Genomic DNA, 22,832 nt, shown 5'->3' on the forward strand with positions numbered 1-22,832 from the left:
CTGTACCACCAAAAACTGTGTTGGGATAGAAGCTATAGCAGCCTTCCCCTGAGGATTATTCTACAGTAGAGGTGGCTACAGTGTGGAAGAGGACATGTATTCTACATGTTTTTTAATGGTAACTGGAGTTACACCCAAACACACAGATTATGGCAAAGTTCTAGGCGAGATATCAAACCAAACACAAAGAGGAGGATTGTTGTGTACAGAAGGAGGTAACTTTATCCATCATGTTGGGAGAATGGGAATAGCAGCACTAAACAACAGAGCATTCATAAAGGCCAAGTAACCCGGTGGCCTTCATGGACTGATTTGAGTACAATCACATTCTTCAGAATATTCTTCAACATGAGAGCTGCGTTCATAACATAAGCCATCCTCGTCTCTCTCCCAGATCAATGCGTCAGCTCCCAGCCGGAAGAAAAAGCAGATCTGGACTTTGGAGCAGGACACGCAGGACTGGCAGGTGGTGTACCTACGCAGCCATCTGGGACGCTACCTGGCCTCCGACAAGGACGGGAAGGTCACCTGTGAGGCAGAGGGACGCAACTCCGACTGCCGCTTCCTCATCGTGGCGCAGTCGGACGGGCGCTGGGCGCTGCAGTCCGAGCAGCACCTGCGCTTCTTCGGCGGCACTCGTGACTACCTGTCCTGCTTCGCCCAGCTCATCAGCAGCACCGAGCTGTGGGCCATGCACCTGGCGCTCCACCCGCAGGCCAACCTGCTCTCGGTGGCGCGTCGGCGCTACGCGCACCTCTCCGTGGAGGACGGCGAGATCGCGACGGACCGGAACATTCCGTGGGGCGTGGCGGCGCTGCTCACCCTGGAGTACCTGGACGGGAGGTACTGCATCAAGACCTGCGACAGCCGCTACCTCAGCAACGACGGGAAGCTGGTGGCGCAGAGCAGCAGGGCCACGGCGTACACACTGGAGCTGAAGAGTGGGAAGCTGGCGTTTAAAGACTGCGAGGGGAAGTACCTGTCCCCCATGGGCCCCTCGGGGACCCTGAGGTCCGGACGCTGCTCCAAGCCGGGCAAAGACGAGCTGTTTGATCTGGAGGAGAGCCACCCGCAGGTGGTGATGATGGCAGGGAACGGACGATATGTCTCTTTAAGACAAGGTAGGATCATGGCACACACAAAACCACGCACAAGACTAAGAACACACACACACACACACACACACACACACACACACAAAACAACGCACAAGACTAAGAACACACAAAACCACGCACAAGACTAAGAACACACACACACACACACACACACACACACACACACACACACACAAAACCACGCACAAGACTAAGAACACACACAAAACCACGCACAAGACTAAGAACACACACACACACACACACACAAAACCACGCACAAGACTAAGAACACACACAAAACCACGCACAAGACTAACACACACACACACACAAAACCACGCACAAGACTAAGAACACACACAAAACCACGCACAAGACTAAGAACACACACAAAACCACGCACAAGACTAAGAACACACACAAAACCACGCACAAGACTAAGAACACACACACACACACACAAAACCACGCACAAGACTAAGAACACACACACACACAAAACCACGCACAAGACTAAGAAAACACACACACACACACACACACACACACACACACACACACACACACACACACACAGCTTCAGGAGACCTAGTTAGATTCTACATACCAAACTGTCAAGGCACACACAAGGTGATTAGAGGAGGCCGTGCACAGAATCACAGGAGCCAATTACGAGTACATGGTCAAAGGTTCCCCTTAGATGCTGGCCGACGGTAATCACAAGAGGACACAGCTGACACGGTGCACACATACATAATAAAGCACAGGGACCACTACATATACTACTATACAATTACTACTACTAGCCTATACGTATTCACCCTGTACACCGATACACCCTAAGAAAGCTGAGCTTTGGCATGCAGAGGAAGCACTTCAGCGAGTGGACACGGTGAATATGCGCGGCCTAGGGAATAGACCCCTCTCTCAAATGATTGACAGCTGATAGGGGTTGCATGGTAATTATGGGTAATGTAGTCCGTGGTGTTCATGTGCCTGTCTCCATTTATCTGTGGAAGGACATCACACTGGCTCTGGCTGGATCTTTCCAGGAAAACATGATTGATGCGGCTGATATGGGAGAACCGAGTGCGTCATCTCGTTTTGAACACGTGCCTGTTCTGTTCATCTATTCTATGTACAGTGGAGGATTAGGTCACTATAAACAAAGGACTACGTCATTTTAAAAGCTTGTTTGTCCATTTCGGAGAAAATGTTGTCAAAGGATAATCAGTATTTATTAAAATAAATCATTTGACAGTATCGTCATAAGTTTCAGGCTTTTTTCTGTAAACGTCCTAGATGTAATACAAAGAAATGGAGACTTCCGCAAAATAAGGGAAGCAAGGTGAATTGGGCAAAAGGGAATATCCCTCAGCCAAAGCAGACATTAGGCTTCTGGGCCTCAGGCAGAGCTGCTGTAATACACTGTATGCTGCTGTCTGGTGAGAGTTTATTTAAAGACCCTACAATGTGACCCTACTTGATGGGACCCAAAGACCCTACTTGATTGAATACTTCATTAACAGTTTTGCAACAAAAAAAAGTACAGTTATACAATAACGCTAACAGGATAACACAAAAACGCTGCTCTATCAGTACAGCTGCCAGCCAGCCATCAGCGAAGTGCTGTTAAACCACAAACGCCCGCGTAGGTGAGACTCCACTGGTAAAACAGTGAAAGTGGCTGTTGGGTTTTCCACTAGGGCCAGCTAGTGGACAAAAACATTTCCTGTGGTTGTTCATTGCACATTAATGCTTTGTTGCTGGGCCAGGCCTGTTTGAGTGGGTTATTTAATCAGCATGTGGGCACGTCAGCACAATACCATACTGATGAATTACCCCCCCCCCCTCCCATGTGTGCTTCAAAGTCCTTCTAATTCGGCTCGATATGATCAAAAGCAGCACAATATGTGGTCAGTGTTTAAACAAACATAATTGTGAGTTCACATGTATTCTAAACCGTAGCTTTATTAAAGGCCCCTGTGGGCCCCCTGTGAGCTCAGCCCTCGATTGTCTCGAAGGCCGGAGGACTTATTTGGAACTGGCATATAGGGGACGGATAAGTGCACACCAATCGTGTTTGTCACCATACTTGGCCATGACGCCCATCCTTCTTGTCTGCAGTGTAGTGTTACCTTAGCCCTGGGTGCTGTAACTGTAGAGCTGCCCGGTCCGCTCATTGTTCCTGCTTAGCCGTGGGAGCTGGAGGCAATAACCAAATGGCTGAGTCCAGGCGAACTGATTGGCCTCGGGGCTAGATGACAGAGACGACAGAATAGATAAAGCATGTGGCGTGCGCACGCACACACACACACACACACTTAACCAATATGTTTGACAGACAGAAACAAGTAGAGGCAAGCATGTGCAAAGATACACAAACATGCCGCTATGTGCACATCAGTAGTGTAGTCTTATACGCTATATATGCCGTGCCGAAGTTTTACTTTAATCGTATACCGTCTGCTAATGATTTAATCCACTGACCACTTGCGAGCGTATTGCCCATTACGCATGCATGTCGCACAAGGAATAATTATGATATACCGTCTGAAAAAAACCTAGGCTACAGCACTGATGCACATGTGTCTAGGTGCACATTAATACACAAACACACAGAAGGCTCATATGCTCACATACAACGGAATTGCACAAACACGCACACGCACACACACACGTTGTCTTGCAGTCTTGCCTTGCACAAACAAAAAAGCTTTCTCTTTCTCTGACACACTCACCCACATACAGTAGACAGTCCCGTTGCAGAGTGGTGAGGTGAGTTGAGCATGTTGAATTATTGATAAAGCCAGGCCCTTGTGCATGGAAGCTAAGGGGGTGGGGGGGTCTGCTTTCAGAAACCCAAGCTGCTTCTAACCTCAGGGCCAGAGCCTTCATGAAGCCAGGGCCCCTGATCTTTTTGGATAGCTGGATAATTAACGGATACTTCTAAAAAACAAGGAGACTGGGAAGTCCATTCCCTGCAGTATTTGTATTCAGACAGACAGAGGGAAAGCAGAAAGGGCCCTGGTGGGATTCAATCCCAGGCCAGCACAGGTCTCAATCACTGTGACAGCTGAGCACAGCTAAACATAGATAACAATATTATATATTTTCTGTTATGTAATTTCTGTTATTTTCGGGACTAAATCTGGAAATACAAAAGAGTAGCCGCTCACTTGTAGCTGCCGATTCCACTTCCAGTGATTTATTTAGGACTAAAGGAAAGGTATGTGTAGCATGCAAGTACAGTGAGTACACAGGTGACACCAATTACAGATCAGATGGGTGTGACCAATTAACAGAGTTAAGACCAGTGCTAATGGTGGATCAATTTACCAATCTACAATGTGTATAATGGCAAACAGGTGAACAGACTCAAATTCACATCAATTCAATACAAGTCACATTGAGAGATTAAAGGCTCATACATACTCTAGTTTGAGGTGATAGCTTATCACCTCACGTGGTGATAACCTATCACTTCACCCTGGAGTATGTATGAGCCTTAACTCAATGCAAGCAAAAATAATGCCTGTCTATAAAATCAAATAGAACACAAAAAAAAGTATAGTATGAAATACAATTAAAAAATCACACCTGTGTGAAATGAGGGCCGCTAATATATTAATTAACTAACTCATGTTGATTAGGTGATGTAATGGTTATGTAAAACAAACGGTGCCACCACAAACCCCATTAACAATAAAGAGACAATATGACGTAATGAGGTACATTATGACGTACATTGTCCCTTCAATGTCAATGGCGTGTCCAAAACAAACATTGAACTAAAGACAAACATTAAACTTTACCTGTGTATGCCCTCAAAAACACAGCAGTGAAGAGCCTAAGCTCATTCTAACCAGTAAGACGCATCAGACTGCTGGGCGAGTGCTGGCGCTTTAGCACATATGGAGTGTGGCTTGAGTAGGGTTTGATGAGGTCAGATAAACATATGGAATGTCAGAACAGGTCAGCTCCATGTATGGAGATCTAAGGGTGTCTCTAGTTTTCGCCAGCTTCCGGGCGCAGCTGCACTAATAATTTTGGGGCAGACCCATTTAGAGTTTGAATGGACAGGTATCAGTCCATACAGTATATGGCGTGGGGTGAGGAACGGACGGACTGATGGGAAATGTGCGTTTTCATAGTAAATGCGACCTGCAGTCGCAATAAATACACCAGTAAGACGCGCAAACGCGGGAAGCGAACGCAGCTCGTACATATTTGGGTTTTTTTAAGATTTATTTTTAAGTTATTATTTTTTTAAGTTAAGTTATTTTTAAGTTATGTTTTTAACTTAGCCATAACCATATAAGGAGTCCCCAAAGCAGCTATACGTCCAAATATGGAGTCTGTTGCATCAATCACAAACAAATCACTCAGCTCCATATATGGGCACAAAGGGGGGACACACAGACGGACACACAGAAATGATCTGCTAGGTCTCATAGTAAGTGCTCACTGCATTCGCAAACATGATGCTTTTAACTGCAACCCAAGTTAACACTATTAACACCCATGTGTTAGACAGGGTTGCTGGAGACCACACTCCTGTGTCATTTCATGCACGGTGTGGGTTTCGTTTGGAGCAACCAGTAATTTGCCTCAACATGTTTCAGTAGCATCATCTACAATATTAACGCAATATGTATGTCCAGCTTTTAGTGTGTGCACAAACTTTGTCCTACACAAACATTAAATCCTGTTGACAATGAATGGACAATTTTGAGTGTCCGTGTAAACACAAACATTGCACAACACAAACATTAAAGACGAAGGTGAATTCTGATTGGCCGGAATGATGATGATGTATGATGGTAAGATCGCCCCTCACTTCACACGGGTGTGATTTTTGTTGGCAGGTGTCTTCAAGGTAATTACTGGTACGTTGACCATGAAAGACAAAAAAGGGAAATCCCTCTACACAGAAATAGCCCATCTACAAGCTCACAAGATTTTTTTTGCCAAAAGTTCACCTATTATGACATGCCCAGAATGGGGCCCATAGGGTTGAACTGATTAAAATATGCATTGTTGAAAAAGTAGTGATTGATTGAAATTGATTTTGTATTCAGTTTGTGGAATGGGTACAGTTCAATACAAAAACTGCTATGAGAATATAACCAGAAAAACCACTGATACTTTTAAGGATCCTCCATTTTCAATGGTAACACGTACAGTATGAGTGTGGAAATGTCGAAAACGGCTATATCTTTTAAGATTGCACCTCCAATGTTGGCCAAATACACCACTTACACCACCACACAGCACAGTATGAATGATGGGGAAGGGAGACTGTTGTGTAAATAATAATCGACAAGTGCAGGGTTGAAGGTCTAAGTCTAACCCCGAATAAATAAGGAAAGAATGGCCATGAGACAATGGAGAAGAAGCAGGGCTGCGACAATGAGACAGTAACCAGTAAGTGAGGAAGTGGCATAGGAGAGAGAGAGAGAATGGGAGTCGATAAGCCGTTACAGAAAAATACCCTCAATACGAAAAGTGTTCATTTAACTCTGAGTGGTTTTAAATTGACGCAGGTTTTGGTGTGCTCTGCAAATGTGATGGAAAGATGACAAAAAGTGAAAGGAGGTAAAAAAAAACTAACAAAAAAAGGAATTCCGAAGAAAAAAACAGAAGCACTTTCGATTGGCGAAATACTTCCATGCTAACCACTGTTAGCATGGAAGCTCAAATGAGATGAGGTGGAGGGGGGATGGGAGGATATGTAAGTGAAGCAGGACTCTCAGAGGACTGGAGGACAATAGGAGCAGGTGGGTAGACAGGTGGGCATTCGCTATTGTCACCTGTGTGTTTGCACATAAATCCACGCCTCAGTCTGTGCTCCCATCAGCCCTGAGGTGTCAGGTCGACTATTTGAAAATTAACACTAATACAGGAAATGCCTGGATCGAAAACACAGGGTTTAGTGCTAACATTCAGTCACTTGCTGTAATTAGTTGGCTTTAAGGGAGTCGTTACAACACAAACAAGCACACACACGCGAGCGTGTGTGTGTTCTTGTTGTTGGAGGGGGGATCATGTGTCACAACAGAAGTAAGACACAGGAACAGGTAGAGACAAGAGCAAATAAATAAAATAAAATTAAGGATTAAATAAAAGATATAGCAATATCGGGGGGCAAGCAATGAGCTCAGTTGGTGAGCCCGCCTGGGGAACCAGGGCCCCTAGTTTTTCCCAGGTACAATTTCAGGCCAGGTCAGCAATGTGTTGATGTGTGTCCCTGAGCAAGATTCTTAACCCCGAATGACTCCCTGATTAATGGCTGCTCACTGGTCCTACGTCCTAGTTTAGTTGTTATAGGATGGGTAAAAAGGGAGGACAAATTTCACCTTTTCATGTACTTTTATACTATACAAATAATGTGACAAAAACACCCCAAAGGAGTGGGGACTATTCTATTCTACTACTCTATAGGCTCCATATTGGTCATTAAGGGTGCGTTAATAAGTATAAATGTACAGTCTATCACCAGTGATTCTATGAATGAATATGTGAACATAAATCCATCACCATCAAATATATCAATAGATATGTAGAGTCTATCCATATCTATACTATACTTTATAGACCATCAACAGAATATGTTGAGTCAACACAGGCTTCAGAAGTGAGTATCTGGTCTATTAGCAATTAATATATGAGTGAATAATAAGTCATTCTTTCATCAGCACATCCTGGTAGTCCATGTATTGTAAGTGTGGTACTTGGTAGAGTCAAATACAGAGTCTGTAATAATCCAAAAGAACAGACAGTGCCAGAGTCAAAGCAGAGAAGCTGACCGGGTCATAGCATAATAGGTACATTGAGGAGGTACAGGGGAAGGGTGGGGGTACATTCTAGGTCAGCTCTGCTACATTTGCATCCAGAAACAGTAGCCACTGCTAGTGACTGCAGCATCATTGTCCCATGATTTCGGCAAAACCTTTGTGAAAACCCTACAGCAATACCTATGTAAACAATTGGGAAAGTACATCTGTAGAGAGACAGGTTGAATCCCCTTTCATCACTTACAGCTTGTGTGTGCGCGTGCGTGAGTGAGTGATTGTCTCTCAACACCTTGCTGTGTCCTTTACTCCAGAGTGATCTGGGAAAGGAAAAAATTATATGCCAAAGACAGACACACTCGTCTCAAATACATACAAACGTTTGTGTGTATGTCCATTGTCCAAGAAAGTAAACACTTGCATTTACACACATGCACACACGCATGCACGCACGCACGCACAGACACACACCCACACCCCTCAGGCACAAACAGAGCAGAAAGACAAATGAATGGAGGGAAAGCAAAAGAGAAATAAAAATGCAATTGTGAAGGATGAAGGATTGCAAGCAGGAAGAAAACAGAGGGATAGAGGGGCATCACCTTACCATTAATAATGGATGTCAGAGCGGTCTGTCGCTGATGGATTAGTCAGGTCTGCTCCACTTCTTGCTTCCAGGCAGGACACCACCAGAAAGTCGAGCTGGATCTGGGGTCTGGTCCAAAACATGGCACTACTGGGGCAGTGTGTGTGTGTGTGTGTGTGTGTGTGTGTGTGTGTGTGTGTGTGTTGGTGTTTGAGTGGACGCTTCATGCACGGGCAAGTAAGAATTTGCATGCACGTGTGTGCTTGTATCCGTCTGTGTGTGATTGCCCAATGGTTGCCGTCAACCTAATTGATACTTCATCATATGACTGTGTAGCCTAATTCAAAATTACAAATGAACAAACAAAAAACGAATTCAGCTATTTTGGGCTGGCAAAACACAACTAATTATAAATTAGCCACCAGCGAGTGTGGTTACAACATACTTGACCAGCTGAGGTGTCAGAGATGGCCTCTGTGATAAAGCAGTCTTCAACACAGCTACTGATATCCTGCAGATTCCTGGCTCAGATTCCACCCCCATCCAATCTCTCTCTCTCTGTTGTTCTCCATTTCTTCTCCGCCGTCTTCCGTCTCTTTTCTCTGGTCTATCAGATAGTCGTTGCGAGGCCCCAGCTGAGCCCTGTCCACGGATCATATCTGGGCTGAATTAGTGTGAAATAGACACACTGGACTGGTAAACAAAGCATGACATTGAGCTGGAATGAAAGTGGATGATGGGCATCTAAAGGCTAGTGCATGGCTGCATAGTATAGGAGGGGGACTTTGAGAATTCAAATGAAATTTAAATTAATGTTAACTTAATTGGTTACACCAAGTGACTATGTTTACTTTAGATGATTGACTTAAAATAACAGTGCGGGTGGGTGTGCTGCCTCTGTGATAGGCTGTGGTATGAACGCAGATCAGTGTTTACTGTTTACGTATTTCTTCAGCGTGTTCTCCTCACAACTGAATGCTCACGTCTTAGTTGCCACAGGGGTCGAGAGGGGCAGGTAATTATCTGTACATCCTGCCAAGCGTGGACTGCAAAATCCTCTGGTATTTTCCTGATTATAATGTTGTTTTGTTCTTTTATTCTTTCATTGAGGGGATTGAAGGTTTGGGTGGGTTGGTACTCCAAAGCTGATTATGTCAGAGCCCTGCTGTGACGGGGGGGTGAGGGGGGGACAGAAATAAGGAAGAATGTAAAGGGGGATGGGGCAGAGAGAATAAAGGGTGGTAAGGGGGAAGAGATGAAGGGGTAACGTGCATGGACCAGTGTTATTGGATTAAGAAAATTATTCAGGGATGTTCAGGGATCCATCTAATGTGGGATTTAGTCTTCCACATTCTGCACCATGGTTGAGTGACAGACAACAACCGCCGTTTATTACAGTACAAACATTTAGCATAATAGTACCATTTGGTAGGTTGAAAATGAAAAATCACACCTGTGTGAAGTGAGGGGCGCTAATATATGTAAAACAAACACGGACAAAACAAACATTACACTTTCTTTATGGTTAATGGCATTTAATGTTTGTGTTAGGGACAAGATGACGTAAATTTCCCTTCATTGCCAATGGCGTTTGTAAATGTTTGTTTAACTAAAAACAAACATTAAACCTGTATATAGGAGAGGCTAGCACCCCTCAAGAATACTGTATGGCTGATGTTTTGATCACAATGATTTAGAAATCAAACTGTGTACGTACTACATGCATACATGCATGCATGTGTGTCTGTGCCATACAAGTTTCATATGATTCATAGGTGGTTAATGAAAACCCCTTTGCAGTGAGTAGCCCTGGCTGGTTGTAATCCATGACTTTAAAGCTTGTCATTTGAGTGACCCCCTCTGGGGGTCCTGGGATGCAGTACTGTACTCTAACGTCGTTGAAGTAAGAGTCATAAAATGTCCCTGGGACCCATCTAAAAGACCACCCCTGGGTCCCGGGACCCATTGAAAATCCATTTAAATCACTGATTTTGTGCTGTGATCTTCAATAAATGTGATATGATAAAATGGAAATTAAATGGGGGGGGGGGGGGGTTCTTACATTCTCAATTCGCAAAAATCTATAAATAAACACTGACCTACAGCAATGACTGGGCTTCTGGTGGGCAGTGTTAACAAGGAGAAACAAATGACGAATATGGGGCAATTTTATTTTTTTTTCTTGCTTTTTTCGGTTATAACCACTTAATGACAGCTTCAACAATGACTGGGCTTCTGGTCAGGGAGATTGTATGTATCGGCTTCCCTGATTGGCCAACCAAAACCGTCGCCTTCACAGATTGGTGGAGCACCACGTCATGTTTATGCCTCTAAGCCAGTATTAATATACCTGATCAGCTAACACAACCCGTCGCCCGTCGGCTTAATTTATTGGCCGAGCTTCACGTAACATTTGTGCCTCATAGCAACGACTTGCATGGTTACAGACATGCATGTCCAGAAATGAGGTGTTATACAGTTATGGAATATTTCATTTCATAGTTCAGTTCTCAGCTTCACCCAGCTGATTGCTGCCCCTGCTCAGGGACCTCGATACATTGCCAGGGCAGGGAATCGAACCTGTGACGTTCTGTTTACACCCATTCAGCTATGGCCGACCCATGAAAATGGGTGAAGTGCTCCTTTAATCTTGAATTAATCTTCACATTATCATCATCATATTATTATTATTGTGGTTGAACACGCTGTCACTCATGCACGAAGGCAGCATCAAGTTCAAGTCTGTTGCTCTCCCCAGGTTGGCAGAGGGTGTGTAGAGCCCAGGATCACATTAGATAATTGACCCCGGGGTGACAAATGGGTTACAAAATCGTACAAGTATGCTGTAAAACAACAAGCTTGAACTGGTCCCTCACAGGATCACTCACACAGTTCATGTTTGTAGAGCTATCAAATTGGTTGAGAGACGAGCAGTGAGATATCAGAGGGACAAATACAGAGGGCTGTATTTTCTCTCACATAATTTGAATTACTGATGGCATTTTGTTAGCCTAAGTATGTTGCCTAATGCCACTTTAAAGTCCATTGGTCATCATTTGGACATGATAATGAAGCACAATGATGCAAAATGTAGGTTTGGTTATTCAGCCAAAAATGTTTCTCAACTAAATTACTAGGAAGCCATTCCTACTTACTACTTACTCCACTTGTAATCTTCTACTACGAGGCAATTCTTTCCTTACACCAGGTTTCCAAGTCTAAATTAGTACCTAATTGGATAGGTAGAATGGAAGTAATACTCTGGGTCCCCAGGATGGGAGAGGAGACCCCCTGGCTGAACGAGATTAGGCTAGTGACACACAACCCTCTCCAATCCATGTGCTCTTTGCAGGAGTGAGCCTCTCGGCCAATCAGGAGGACGAGACCGACATGGAGACATTCCAGATGGAAATTGACAAGGAGACGAAGATGTGTACATTCCGTACCAGCCAGGGCAGCTACTGGGACCTGGTGGGTCACGGAGGCATCCAAACAACCGCCACTGAAGTGTGAGGAGACATCATCTAACATCTACTACCTAGTACCTACCAATAATACTAATGTGATAACCATATCACGACTCTATGGATGTGCAGAATCACTGGACTACAGTACAAATGAACGGTTTTATATAATTATCCAATTTGAATCTGTAGAAGACAATATTGTGTAGCCCTTGCAGCACAATGGCCATGAGAGGCATTCACCTAAGAATTTCAGTTCAAGGCACAACTGGTGAAAAGTACCGCTTTACTGCAACAGAGTAGCTTATTCATGCACTAAAATGAATAATTGTACACCCAATACTGCTAATATGGACTCATACTATGCAAATGAATAATTGTACACCCAATACTGCTAATATGGACTCATACTATGCAGTGATAAGTACTGTATTATAAGGGAAACTTTGCTTACGTACAGAACACATTAAATGCTACACATAAACAAGAAGATATAATGGAAATGGCAATTGATAGACAGGGAGAATATCTGTTAAGCACATAGTATGTCAAGTGGAGTTAACCTTTTTTAGTCAATGTGAGATTTTGTGTTCATGGCTTTGTCTTCTCCCCTGTGATGTTTGACTGTATAGATCAGCCAACAGTATGTTTGCACTGGAGTGGATAGGCCACCGGGTGGCGCTAAGAGCCAACAATGGCAAATACATCTGCATTAAGAAGAATGGCCAGCTCCTTGCTGTCAGTGACGCCATAGGTAAGAATTTAGCAGCATTGACTTTTATTCGACTCGTCATGCCATTAAAACTCCATAAGACATTGTCCTTCATGTTTGCCTGCATGCTCCTATTAATCAAAACCACAGACATTACGGTTTGTCCTGCATCTGTCCCTCAACATGATTGTCCTCTTTACACTGCCATTCCTCTGCATTCCCTCCCTGGCTCACTCTTTGTCCCTCTGCTGCCACCTGTTGGTCAGGCGAAGATGAACTGTTGATTCTAAAAATGATTAACCGGCCCCTGCTGATTCTGAGAGGAGACACCGGTTTCATCTGCCACCACAAGAACTCCAACACGCTCGATGCTGGTCGATCTGTCTATGACATCTTCACTTTGCAACACAGTAATGGGGCATACCACATTAGAGGTTTGTGTACACACACAGAGCTCGATAGACAATTGCACCCACATGTCAATTTTTTTCCTTCAACGAAGTGATGAGTCTCGTCTCACACATGCATGCATATATGTGAACTCTTACACACACGCATAAACGCACAAAAATATTCTACTTTGGAAGTCAATAAGATCCTCTACATTTCAAGACGCACACACAGGCCATATTACTGCACTCTAGTTATCAGTACCACCTCCCTCAATCGTTAGACATTGATCGTCAATGTCATTGATCCCTCTCCCACTCTCTCTGTCTGACCCTTAAGGCGTGAGCGGGCAATACTGGTATGTGAACAGCGCTGGGCTCGTGTGTTCAGATGGCGAGACTCCGGAGGACTTCATCTTTGAGTTCCTGGAGCGCGGACGCTTTGCCATCCGACGCAAGAATGGCAAGTACTTGCGCGGAGACCAGGGAGGCAATCTGAAGGGAGACGGCCTCAGCCCCAGCATCGGAGCCCTGTGGGAGTATTGACCCAAGACTGGACCTTCCCTCTGACCCCCATGTCAAGGTAGAGGGTGGCCGCTAATCAACGATCACCTCGGGTCAGGATCGTGGGCTTGTCTTCAGCTGCGCTTGGTTGCGTTTTGGTGTAAAGGACATTCATCATCAGTGACTAGGTGCAGTCTCTACCATGCCACAGCAGAGAGAAAACTATTTGTTACGAGGGGATGAGAGATTGTGTGTCTGTGTGTGCACGTGTGTGTGTGTGTGTGTGTGTGTGTGTGTGTGTGTGTGTGTGTGTGTGTGTGAGGACAGACCTCACATATTCAGCCAAGAAGAGCCTTGATAAACTGAATCGTTACTTTTTTTTAATCGATTTGATTTCAGAACTGCAATATCTGTGTGATAAAACCTTACACTTGCCTTCTTCACCCCCCCCCCCCCCAGATAATTTTATGCAACGTTTGAATTGAATCCTCTAAACAACCCCTGTCACCTACTAACGTGTGGTGGGGATTAGTCACTGATGTTGATTTCCAAAATTACACATACTACAGACTTTAGTAGTTATTTCTTCCAACAATTATGTTTTAAGCTAGCACCTAAGAAGAAGCTCTGACCAGTCATCTACATTTCAACTTCTAACTAGTTCTTCCCATTTTCTGCTTTTCTCATTTTGCCAATCCTGACAGGTATTATTTGAGTGACAGTGTAAATTTGGAGTCAGTCAAAGGCAGCATGTCACAACAGAAGTGTGTAATGACCTTTGGGCAAAAGCAGACCATTCACTCATCCACTTAGCGCTCTGGGGAGTCCCTATAGGAATAGGGTGCCATTTGAGACAGAGGTGGTCACCATATTGCATGAGGTCACCTTCTAGCGAGGGTCGGGTTCGTTAGTATGACAGTGCTGTCAGAGGATATGCTCATTAACAGTCAGGAATGATTGGGTTTCTAAGCTTATTAGCATTCAGGAATGATTGGGTTTCTAGCACAGAACAGCGATCTACAATCACTCATAGTAACAGTAGACACTAGACAGTAACCATAGAGACCACTGCCTGCATGGTAGTACTAGTACTAGTTAGTCACTGTGCTGATTTGCAGACCACTAGTTGATGCTGATGAATTTTTCATTTGTTCTTATGTTATGTTTTCAGTGCAGATTTATTATTTGACTCTCTCATGAACACAGAAATAAATAAATATATAAAAGCAATAATAATACAAAAAAGAAGAAGAAGAAGAAGAAGAAGCCCTGTATGACATTGACAAGTGATGTTTCATTTCAGTATTGCCATCTTATAGCATCTGAATACTGGGATTGTCAAGTAAGTACCATAGTAAGTAAGTATCCTCGGGAACCAACGGATCCCAAGACATGTGGCCCATAGGTCAGGAGCCCATCTCCCGTTTCTGTAGCATGAGGCTGCTTGATGTACCAGTACACCCCCTGGACATGAATTGATGCCAAGTGTGTGAAGCAGGGAGGCATTGGGTACCATTTTTATAGTCTTTGGTATGACTGGGCCAGTGATGGAAGCCTGACCTCCCAGTCTTGGACACTAACCACTCATTAACCATAGTTGAGGTTTTCAACATTTTATAAGTTACTGTTACTCAATTCAAGTTACTTCATAAGCACAATATGCTACTGTGGCCGCTGCATCGGTATGAGCAGTAATGCGCTTACTGAGGAAGACAATAAGACAATATGCACTGTATTATATATTAATAAATGAGACAAATCCTCAAATCATGCTGCAAGTTGTTGAAATATTAGTTATTTTTACAGTGTATGTTTGGATGCATCCACTATAAAATCTCTCAAACTAAGTTTACCATGACCATGCACCATCACGAGAGGAGGTAAACATTCACCTATTTGTCCATTAGCAGCCAAGAAGACAAGGAATGCAGCTGAAAAAGACGTCCTTAAGTTTGTGTATGTGTGATTGAGAATCATACGTATTAAATGATGAGGAGAGGATTCTCTCTTAGCTGTCGGTAGACACTGAGAAGAGACTGGGTCATCTGCCCTCCAGAAGAGACCACTCCGAAGGCTTCTGGGGTACGACACTGCTGGAGCTGCTGCAACATGGCCTGATGGGAATATTCAGTTGTTAAAACGGGTAATACTGTAACTACTGGTTGATATGGATTTAACAGCACAATGGAGGGTATTCCTGTCACTCTTCACTGTACTATCCCATAAAGGCAGAAAAGCCCCACAAATATATTTAAAAAAGATAGAAAAAAAACATGCATCTAAACAAAATCTGAAACTCTAAATATATATATTCTTTTATGATTCAAGTGACATAACTTGGGATAAAAAAAAGCAAGTGCCACCGGGTACTTCAACACAGTACTCAAAATATGTTGGAATGTATAGTGTATACCTTCATGGTGCTGCCTCTACTGAGGGAACATTTTGTTTTGAGATAATGCTTGAAAGGCCATACCGGCGTCAATACATGCACTGTCCATTCTCAGCTTCGACCATACAGTATATATATAATATAACCCTAGTACTATGATTATATTTTTACAATTATATACGATTATATTTTTACAATTTTCATAATGTTGCTGATGTCTGAGGTGGATGGGTCTTTCAGTACCATCATGATGCTCAGTGACATCATAAATGGAAGGTTTGTTTCCCTGCCCACATCCGTTTTTTTTTCTACAGGCAGGTGTTCGGGTGAATTTCACCCGTGTTTAGTGATAGTGTGTTAGAGAAAAATCCCAAAACACCCACAATGGTTTTTCACCGATTTTGCACCCCCATGATAGGGCCCCCCCATGAAATCTATTTTTTGTTTTTTTGTGAAAAGTCATGATGAAATATTGAAGAAGAGTAGCTCAAGTTGCCACGTATTGCTGTACTTCAATATATTTTGATGAGAAATCATTTTATGGAATATTTTACATTAAACATATAACATTTTCCCATGAATTTCTTCGTTGTTAGAGTTGCCATTTATTAACAGATTCCATGCTGTAATAGGCAGGACCGTGAGCCTATAGTGGCAGTGAAATGCGTGACATAAGCAAAGAAAAAGAGCCACATCCGCCCGACCCGGAAGTGACAGCCCTCCATATCCGTGGTCTAGCCTCACTCTAGGCTGTGTACCAACGTGCGGACGACTAATATCGCGAGCTTGGATTAATGTTTTATAAGGTCCCCAAACATGGTACTTTATTTTTCAGCAGAAAAACCACTAATAACCCTGTGCGTGTGCACTGCGGATTAATATCATGTAGGTGTAGGCTGTTTCTACAATGGGAGGCCTGTGGAGGCTAGCAACGGAAGCTAAGAGAAGCGAAAAAAGGTACCAATAATATTTTGTAATATCTTTTAATCAAATCTCGTGTTTCTCAGGGATGGCCCAGATGTGGCCCGGTAATAATAACTTGCCTCGAGATATCTCGTGGATGGCTTGGATTGGGTTAAGTCATTAACGCTTAACGATATTATGACATCAAAATCAACGCTAACTTATTCTTTGGTTGTATTTCAAATGATTTCCTGGACACCAGTATGTTCCTTTAAGGCCTTTACATGTATAGAGGACTGAGTACTGTATGTCTTACCTCAGCCCTGCGTAGAGCCTGCCTCAGACCCAACCTCTCTACTCCGGTGGAGACAGCCTCTTCTGGAGCTCTCTGCAGCAATGTCTATAACAGGTACAAAAAAAGGCAGAAGATGGAGACAAAAAAGACAAAATGATTACTGAATACTGTTATACTCTTTTTTTAAATGTTTTAAATAATAATGTTTGCCTTTATTGATAGTGAGGATAGTCAGGAAAGAGGGAGAGAGAGAAGGGGAGAGACACGCAGCAAAGATCGAGAACGGGACTCAAACGCGCGACACGCTGTCAGGCCAGAGCCTATATGTGGCATGCGCCTGGACCACTAGGCCAGCAGGCGCCCCGGCCGATACTGTGCATTTCTGTACATGTGTTTGTATTAAAACCGGGGAAACCATCTGTGCTATTTTAGATATTTAGCATTGTCTATTCAACAATAGCAGATATACAAGCTCACAGTGAGTCACTTCGTGCCACGCTGTGAGCTTATACAGCTGACATTTGTTATGGATTTAGAAGGCATTTGTAGAATCGGTTTCAGGTCTTAATGGGTTAAAGCTGTATAATTGGCTTGTTTTTGCTAGATACTAGATAGCACAAACATTTATTATAACTATTAGTCTATTACTCACAATTCAAAGGAAATACGACACTTTGTGTCAACACCTTGACTTTTATTTTTAAATAATCTTTTTCAAATTGAATAGGTATTTCAAAGATTGTCAAGGCAATGATATTCTAAAATTGCAGTATAGGATAACACATTTTAATTGTACAGCCTGCGAGAGTGGGTGGGTGGGTGTGAGTGTGTGTACCTGTAGACGGCGTAACACAGCATGGTGTAATCCGCACACAGCAGCCATTGAGGAGCTTTCAATCTGTACCTCCACTGCACGTAGTGGCATCTCTGCCTTCTCCACCTTCTCCATTTCTAAACCTATAGTTACCTGCAGAACAAATATGTTTAGCATTTTATTCCTTTTTTGTTATTGTATTTTCATTTCAAGAGGTTTTGGTCTCATTTGTGTTTGTATTAGCAGTAAACCCAGTAACCCACCCAGTTTTCAGTTTTGTTACTGTGCAAATAAATGACATTTATTATAGTGCTTCCACAGACAAGATAAAATACATTGGCTACAAACCTCTTTTGCAGTCAGTTTGACCATGTACCCTCCTGGACCCCGGGCATGGACCACCGAGTTTCCCTGTCCACTCATGTCTGCACAGGACCCCATCTCACCTCTCCCAGGACTTTGAGAGAGCAGCCAGTGCAGCATAGAGACACATAGATGTGTGGGAGCCAGTGTTGGTCTTTTAGGATCCACTTCAATTGTGTCCAGCACCACTGTGGTACTCAGGAGTTCTGATGACACCCTAATGCACGCCGAGTAGAGTTCTTGTACGCCCACTAGTCTGCCAGTTGCTCCACCCCTGCGAGTGCTTATAAAACCTTGGATCGTATCCATGGTGACGGTATCTGTGGAGATTATTCCCAGTTGCATAGCATCCAACCAATCCACCGTCAACGTCTCCAGGGCCAAACTGACACAGCTACTGTCCAATCTCGGACGGGGTCCAGCAACGGTGTGTCCATGGGCCAGCAGGCTCGACAGCACATCCTCACCCACAAGGCTTTTCAGCGAGAAGATAAGTGTGCAGCACACCGTCATGGGGAAAGTGACATCATCTGCAGCTGCAAGGGGAAACGACACTTCAAACTTCTCCCCCGGGTGGAGAGAACTAAAGGGGAACATAAAGGTTCTTGAGGTGTTCTTTGTGGCCACAGCGGGAGAATAGGAGAGAGGTAAAACAGTGACACAGAAGGACCAGCCGTGTTCTAAAACATAACAACTAGAATTCTCCAGAACACAAGTCATGTGTAAGGAGTCCTGCTGTAGCAACCTGTTCCACCTGGACACGGCGTGACATCTGATTGGCTTTGCCTGGACAGGAATCTGTGGTTCACCGTTGTGATCGGCTAGCATCAGGCAGCTAATGTTGAGGACCTGATTCAGTTGGCGTAGGATGTCATTTTTGTCCTGGATGGTCCTTTTCAACACTGAAGCCCTGGAGTTCACATGGACAAAATGGAAGTTTTTTTGCTGTACTATAAATCTGTCTCATCAGCAATGAATCAATTATAATACAATTATAATCCCTGACACACTGCAAGAATCAGACGCACACATGAGCGTATATGTATTCTACGTCTGAGCATAGACATGGTAACGCCCCGCCTGCCTCTGATTGGCCTACCGACACTGCCCGTCTTGCCTGTCCTCTGAGATGCAAGGGTACTCCGAGGTGGGAAATAATTCAAATAGAAGAGAATTGCAACACGCGACAGTAACTTGTAACTTTAATTTTTGTAGAAGAGGCAAACTAATATATTTTGTGCCGTTTGCTTTGATTGAACACGTATGTAGGCCTACTATCATTTGATTTGGCTGTGTGTGTTGATTATCGTGAATTAATCTAATTAATTAATCAAATTGTAGTAAACTAATACTATTATACTAAAAAAGATCAATGGAAAAGAGAGAGACCTTTTTACAGAACAATAATGTTTCAAGTTTACACATGTATACAAATAATCAGGTCAATTAGTTTGCCTCTTATACAAAAATAAAAGTTACTGTCGCGTGTGCCAAGCTGTCATTCTCTTGCAGTATATCGTAGTTGTATTATTTATATATTTCCCACCATGGAGTAACCTTACCTCGCAGCAGACTATCCAGCTGCCAGCATGTATCTTCCACCTCGGAGTAAGCTCTGGTTTGGCCGGCAGTGTCGGTAGGCCAATCAGAGGCAGGCGGGGTTACCATGTCTATGCTCGGACAACGGACGTAGAAAAGATATATGCGCACACACGTCATTATCAAACGCACCTATTGTTTGACACTGGAAGAGTCAAATGGACGCACCAACACATTTTGATGCAAAGTGATTTCTGTCAGAGCACAGCTCTATTTTGGGGCATCAAAACATTTGGTATCACCATACCAAATGTCGCCATGTGTGTGTGTGTGTGTGTGTGTGTGTGTGTGTGTGTGTGTGTGTGTGTGTGTGTGTGTGCGTGCTGGTACATCAGTTTAATTTGGATCGTTACAATAGTTAAAATCAATTACCAATATTGTGGTGCAGCCACACAGACTATGAAAAAGTTAAACTGTGACGCTTGCATCAATGAAGCTTTCAGGGTGGCAGAGCCTTCCTTATATACCTGTCACACACATCTCCAATGGCTGCCAGCAGGTCTCTGATCCTTTGGCCCACCTGTGATGAGGGTAGGCTAGGTAAGCCACTGTCATCTCTTCTCTGTGGCAAGGTAATCCCCTGGAGCCTACCTCTGGAAGACAGCCCTACCAGCTGCACTGCACCTGCTGGTACACAACAGCAATAATAATAGTCAGTATGAAGAAGAAGTAACATGAAGATCCTAAGAAATAAAACAAATACAGTACAAAGATAGATAACAATTGACTTTGACACACAGGTAGTACTTAATACACATTTACCAAGAAAAAACAAAGAGTAAAAAAAAAAAGAACATCATCTATGCTTTAGGGCGGCTGTACCACTTGTCAACAGTAGTTGACAGAACAGTAATTTAGTAGTTGCCAAGCACAAGCTGTTGGTCAATATATCAGCTTTTGATAGTGTTCTCCTTAGCCATAAAGTTACAGTACCAAGTCTACCAACGTTTATGTACTATGTATTTAACTTCAACTTTATTTGTCACATTACAATTTTACAGGTGTAGAAGTGTGGGAGAAATTATTGGTGCGTAAACTTGAACTCCCACATATTTTTGCAGTCATGTAATAATGAGAAAAATATCAAACATTGAACAAAGTGTCAAATGATGTCTTTGGTTTGAGATGTAATCTGTTTACCTGCGTTTCTTTTAGAAGGTCCAGTTAGGGTAGTAATTCCATAGACATTCAGACTGGCAGGCCTCTGGAATGCTACTGTCTTACTGGGTAGGCTTTGCCTCTCCCTGTGGCTCACTGCATTACTCCCCCCTGGGCCAGCTCTCTCTGATGCTCCCACTGGTAGGTCCAGAGTAAGGAGGTCTGAACCAGTGCTGTAATAGAGGCGGTCTTCATCGACGTAGCCACACTCAACAGGTCCCGAGACAAACCCTTCAGTGAAACCAGCAACCTTACCACCTGCTTCTGCCCCGTCCTCACAGGTGCTGACCAGCAGCACTCTCCCCTCTCCGCCCACCACCACCAAGCACTGAGGGCCTTCTGTGCCTGTTTCCATGTCAGATGGTACCATAGACGTTCCAATGAGCACCACTGGCTGCTCGAGGCTGTGTAGAATTCTGACCCGTGATCCCGGGAGTCGCAGTGGGAAGGAACACAGGCGGCCGTCAGGCAGACCGCAGAGGATCATGGGTGATTTGGAAAGGGCCACGTCGACTCCAAACAGGAGCTTGAAAAGAATCGGCTGCAGGAGGCAATGGCCGTTGCTTGGCGGCGATGAGGGCAACGATGGGGAGGAAGATGAGTTGTCAGATTGTGGTGAGTTATCACTGGAATAGACACAAGTAAACACTGGCCGCCTTCCATGCCAAGTCCCCTGGTTGAGCTCCATGTTATCGTGAGAACCATCTGACACCACGGAGAGGCTGAGCTCTGTGACTTTCTCATGCCCACTAGCTGCTGGTTGTATTGAGGAGGGTATTTTGTACAGAGCAAACCTCCATGCTGAGTCTCTCTTTGACAGGGTCAGCAGAATGGTACCCACGACGAGCAAGGAACAAACCGTTTTGTCTCTGACTGCCAGCCAATCAGAAGATATCTCAAACACAGCCAGGCTGGAGGGTTGGTTACCCGAGGAGCTCGGAACCCTGGCGAAGACAAGAGCAGTGTTAATAGTTTAAAAAACACATCAATTACAAATAGTGTGAGAGAAACAGATACAATCTGACAGCCTGGGACTTTTGTTTGTAGCATAATAATCATGATCTGTAGTTACTACATAGAGGTCCTTACACCTTCCTTACCTAGACAGTATAGATGACAAGTTAACGCAGTAAACGCCACTGTCACAAACTGCATAGAGGCTGTGCTTATCCGGACACAAAATGACATCTGTCAAATGATAAGGGAACAGGAGGCTAGCCTGCAATAAAAATAAAAGCAAAATAACAGGTTAGTAGGAACAAATCTAATGTAAAATGGACCACCTGTATCAGTTAAAGATACAAATGTCACCTAAGATTGATCATACATCCAGACAAGATTATTAGAGAAAACTATAGGCTAGAAAACTTGCCGTGAGTTTTTTCTCTTGCTTATTGAAGACATGGACCTCGTCGCTACAGGCACACAGCAGCACATCTGTCCCCATAGACAGAACTTTAGCCGTGCGCGTTGACGAACGACAGCCAAACTGTGCCCATGTCTCTACAACACACCTCCCTTCCATGTAGTCCTCCACGCACGCTGCACTCTAAAATATACTCTGTAAACTAGCTGGCCTGGATCTGACCTGATCAATTAAATAATTGTCCAGGGACACAAAACTGCATTCTTCATTGATTAAAGTGAGACCAGGGCGCTTTCCGTTCCAAATGCATGGTTTGTTTGTTGACAGTAGAGAGACAGGATGCAAAGTTCCGCGCGTGTCCTATCCGTCCAATAAACGTTAAGAACTACATTT

General features: G+C 43.8%; 2 protein-coding genes across 2 annotated transcripts in view; one reads left to right on the plus strand and one right to left on the minus strand.

Moving 5' to 3' along the window:
• The window catches only part of fscn2b (fascin actin-bundling protein 2b, retinal), a gene marked incomplete at both ends in the record, with an annotated part of 14,536 nt that extends 945 nt beyond the window's left edge, over positions 1–13,591 (plus strand). The window contains 5 exons of the mRNA XM_080789097.1: positions 395–1,121; positions 11,833–11,989; positions 12,577–12,698; positions 12,923–13,090; positions 13,386–13,591. Of these exons, the coding sequence (XP_080645223.1) occupies positions 395–1,121; positions 11,833–11,989; positions 12,577–12,698; positions 12,923–13,090; positions 13,386–13,591 (1,380 nt within the window). The remainder of the gene's footprint in view (positions 1–394; positions 1,122–11,832; positions 11,990–12,576; positions 12,699–12,922; positions 13,091–13,385) is intronic.
• Positions 13,592–15,281: 1,690 nt separating this feature from the next.
• faap100 (FA core complex associated protein 100) lies at positions 15,282–22,520 on the minus strand (the record flags this gene model as incomplete). Its single annotated transcript, XM_080790033.1, has 8 exons — positions 15,282–15,663; positions 17,161–17,244; positions 17,975–18,106; positions 18,302–19,226; positions 20,383–20,542; positions 21,056–22,017; positions 22,174–22,292; positions 22,446–22,520. 8 exons carry the CDS (start codon positions 22,518–22,520, stop codon positions 15,532–15,534), a joined length of 2,589 nt encoding a protein of 862 aa, XP_080646159.1. The 3' UTR covers positions 15,282–15,531.
• Between the last annotated feature and the right edge of the window lie 312 nt (positions 22,521–22,832).

Source organism: Protomyctophum bolini, assembly GCF_963924005.1.
Source record: "Protomyctophum bolini genome assembly, chromosome: 18".
Classification (NCBI taxonomy): Eukaryota; Metazoa; Chordata; class Actinopteri; order Myctophiformes; family Myctophidae; genus Protomyctophum; species Protomyctophum bolini.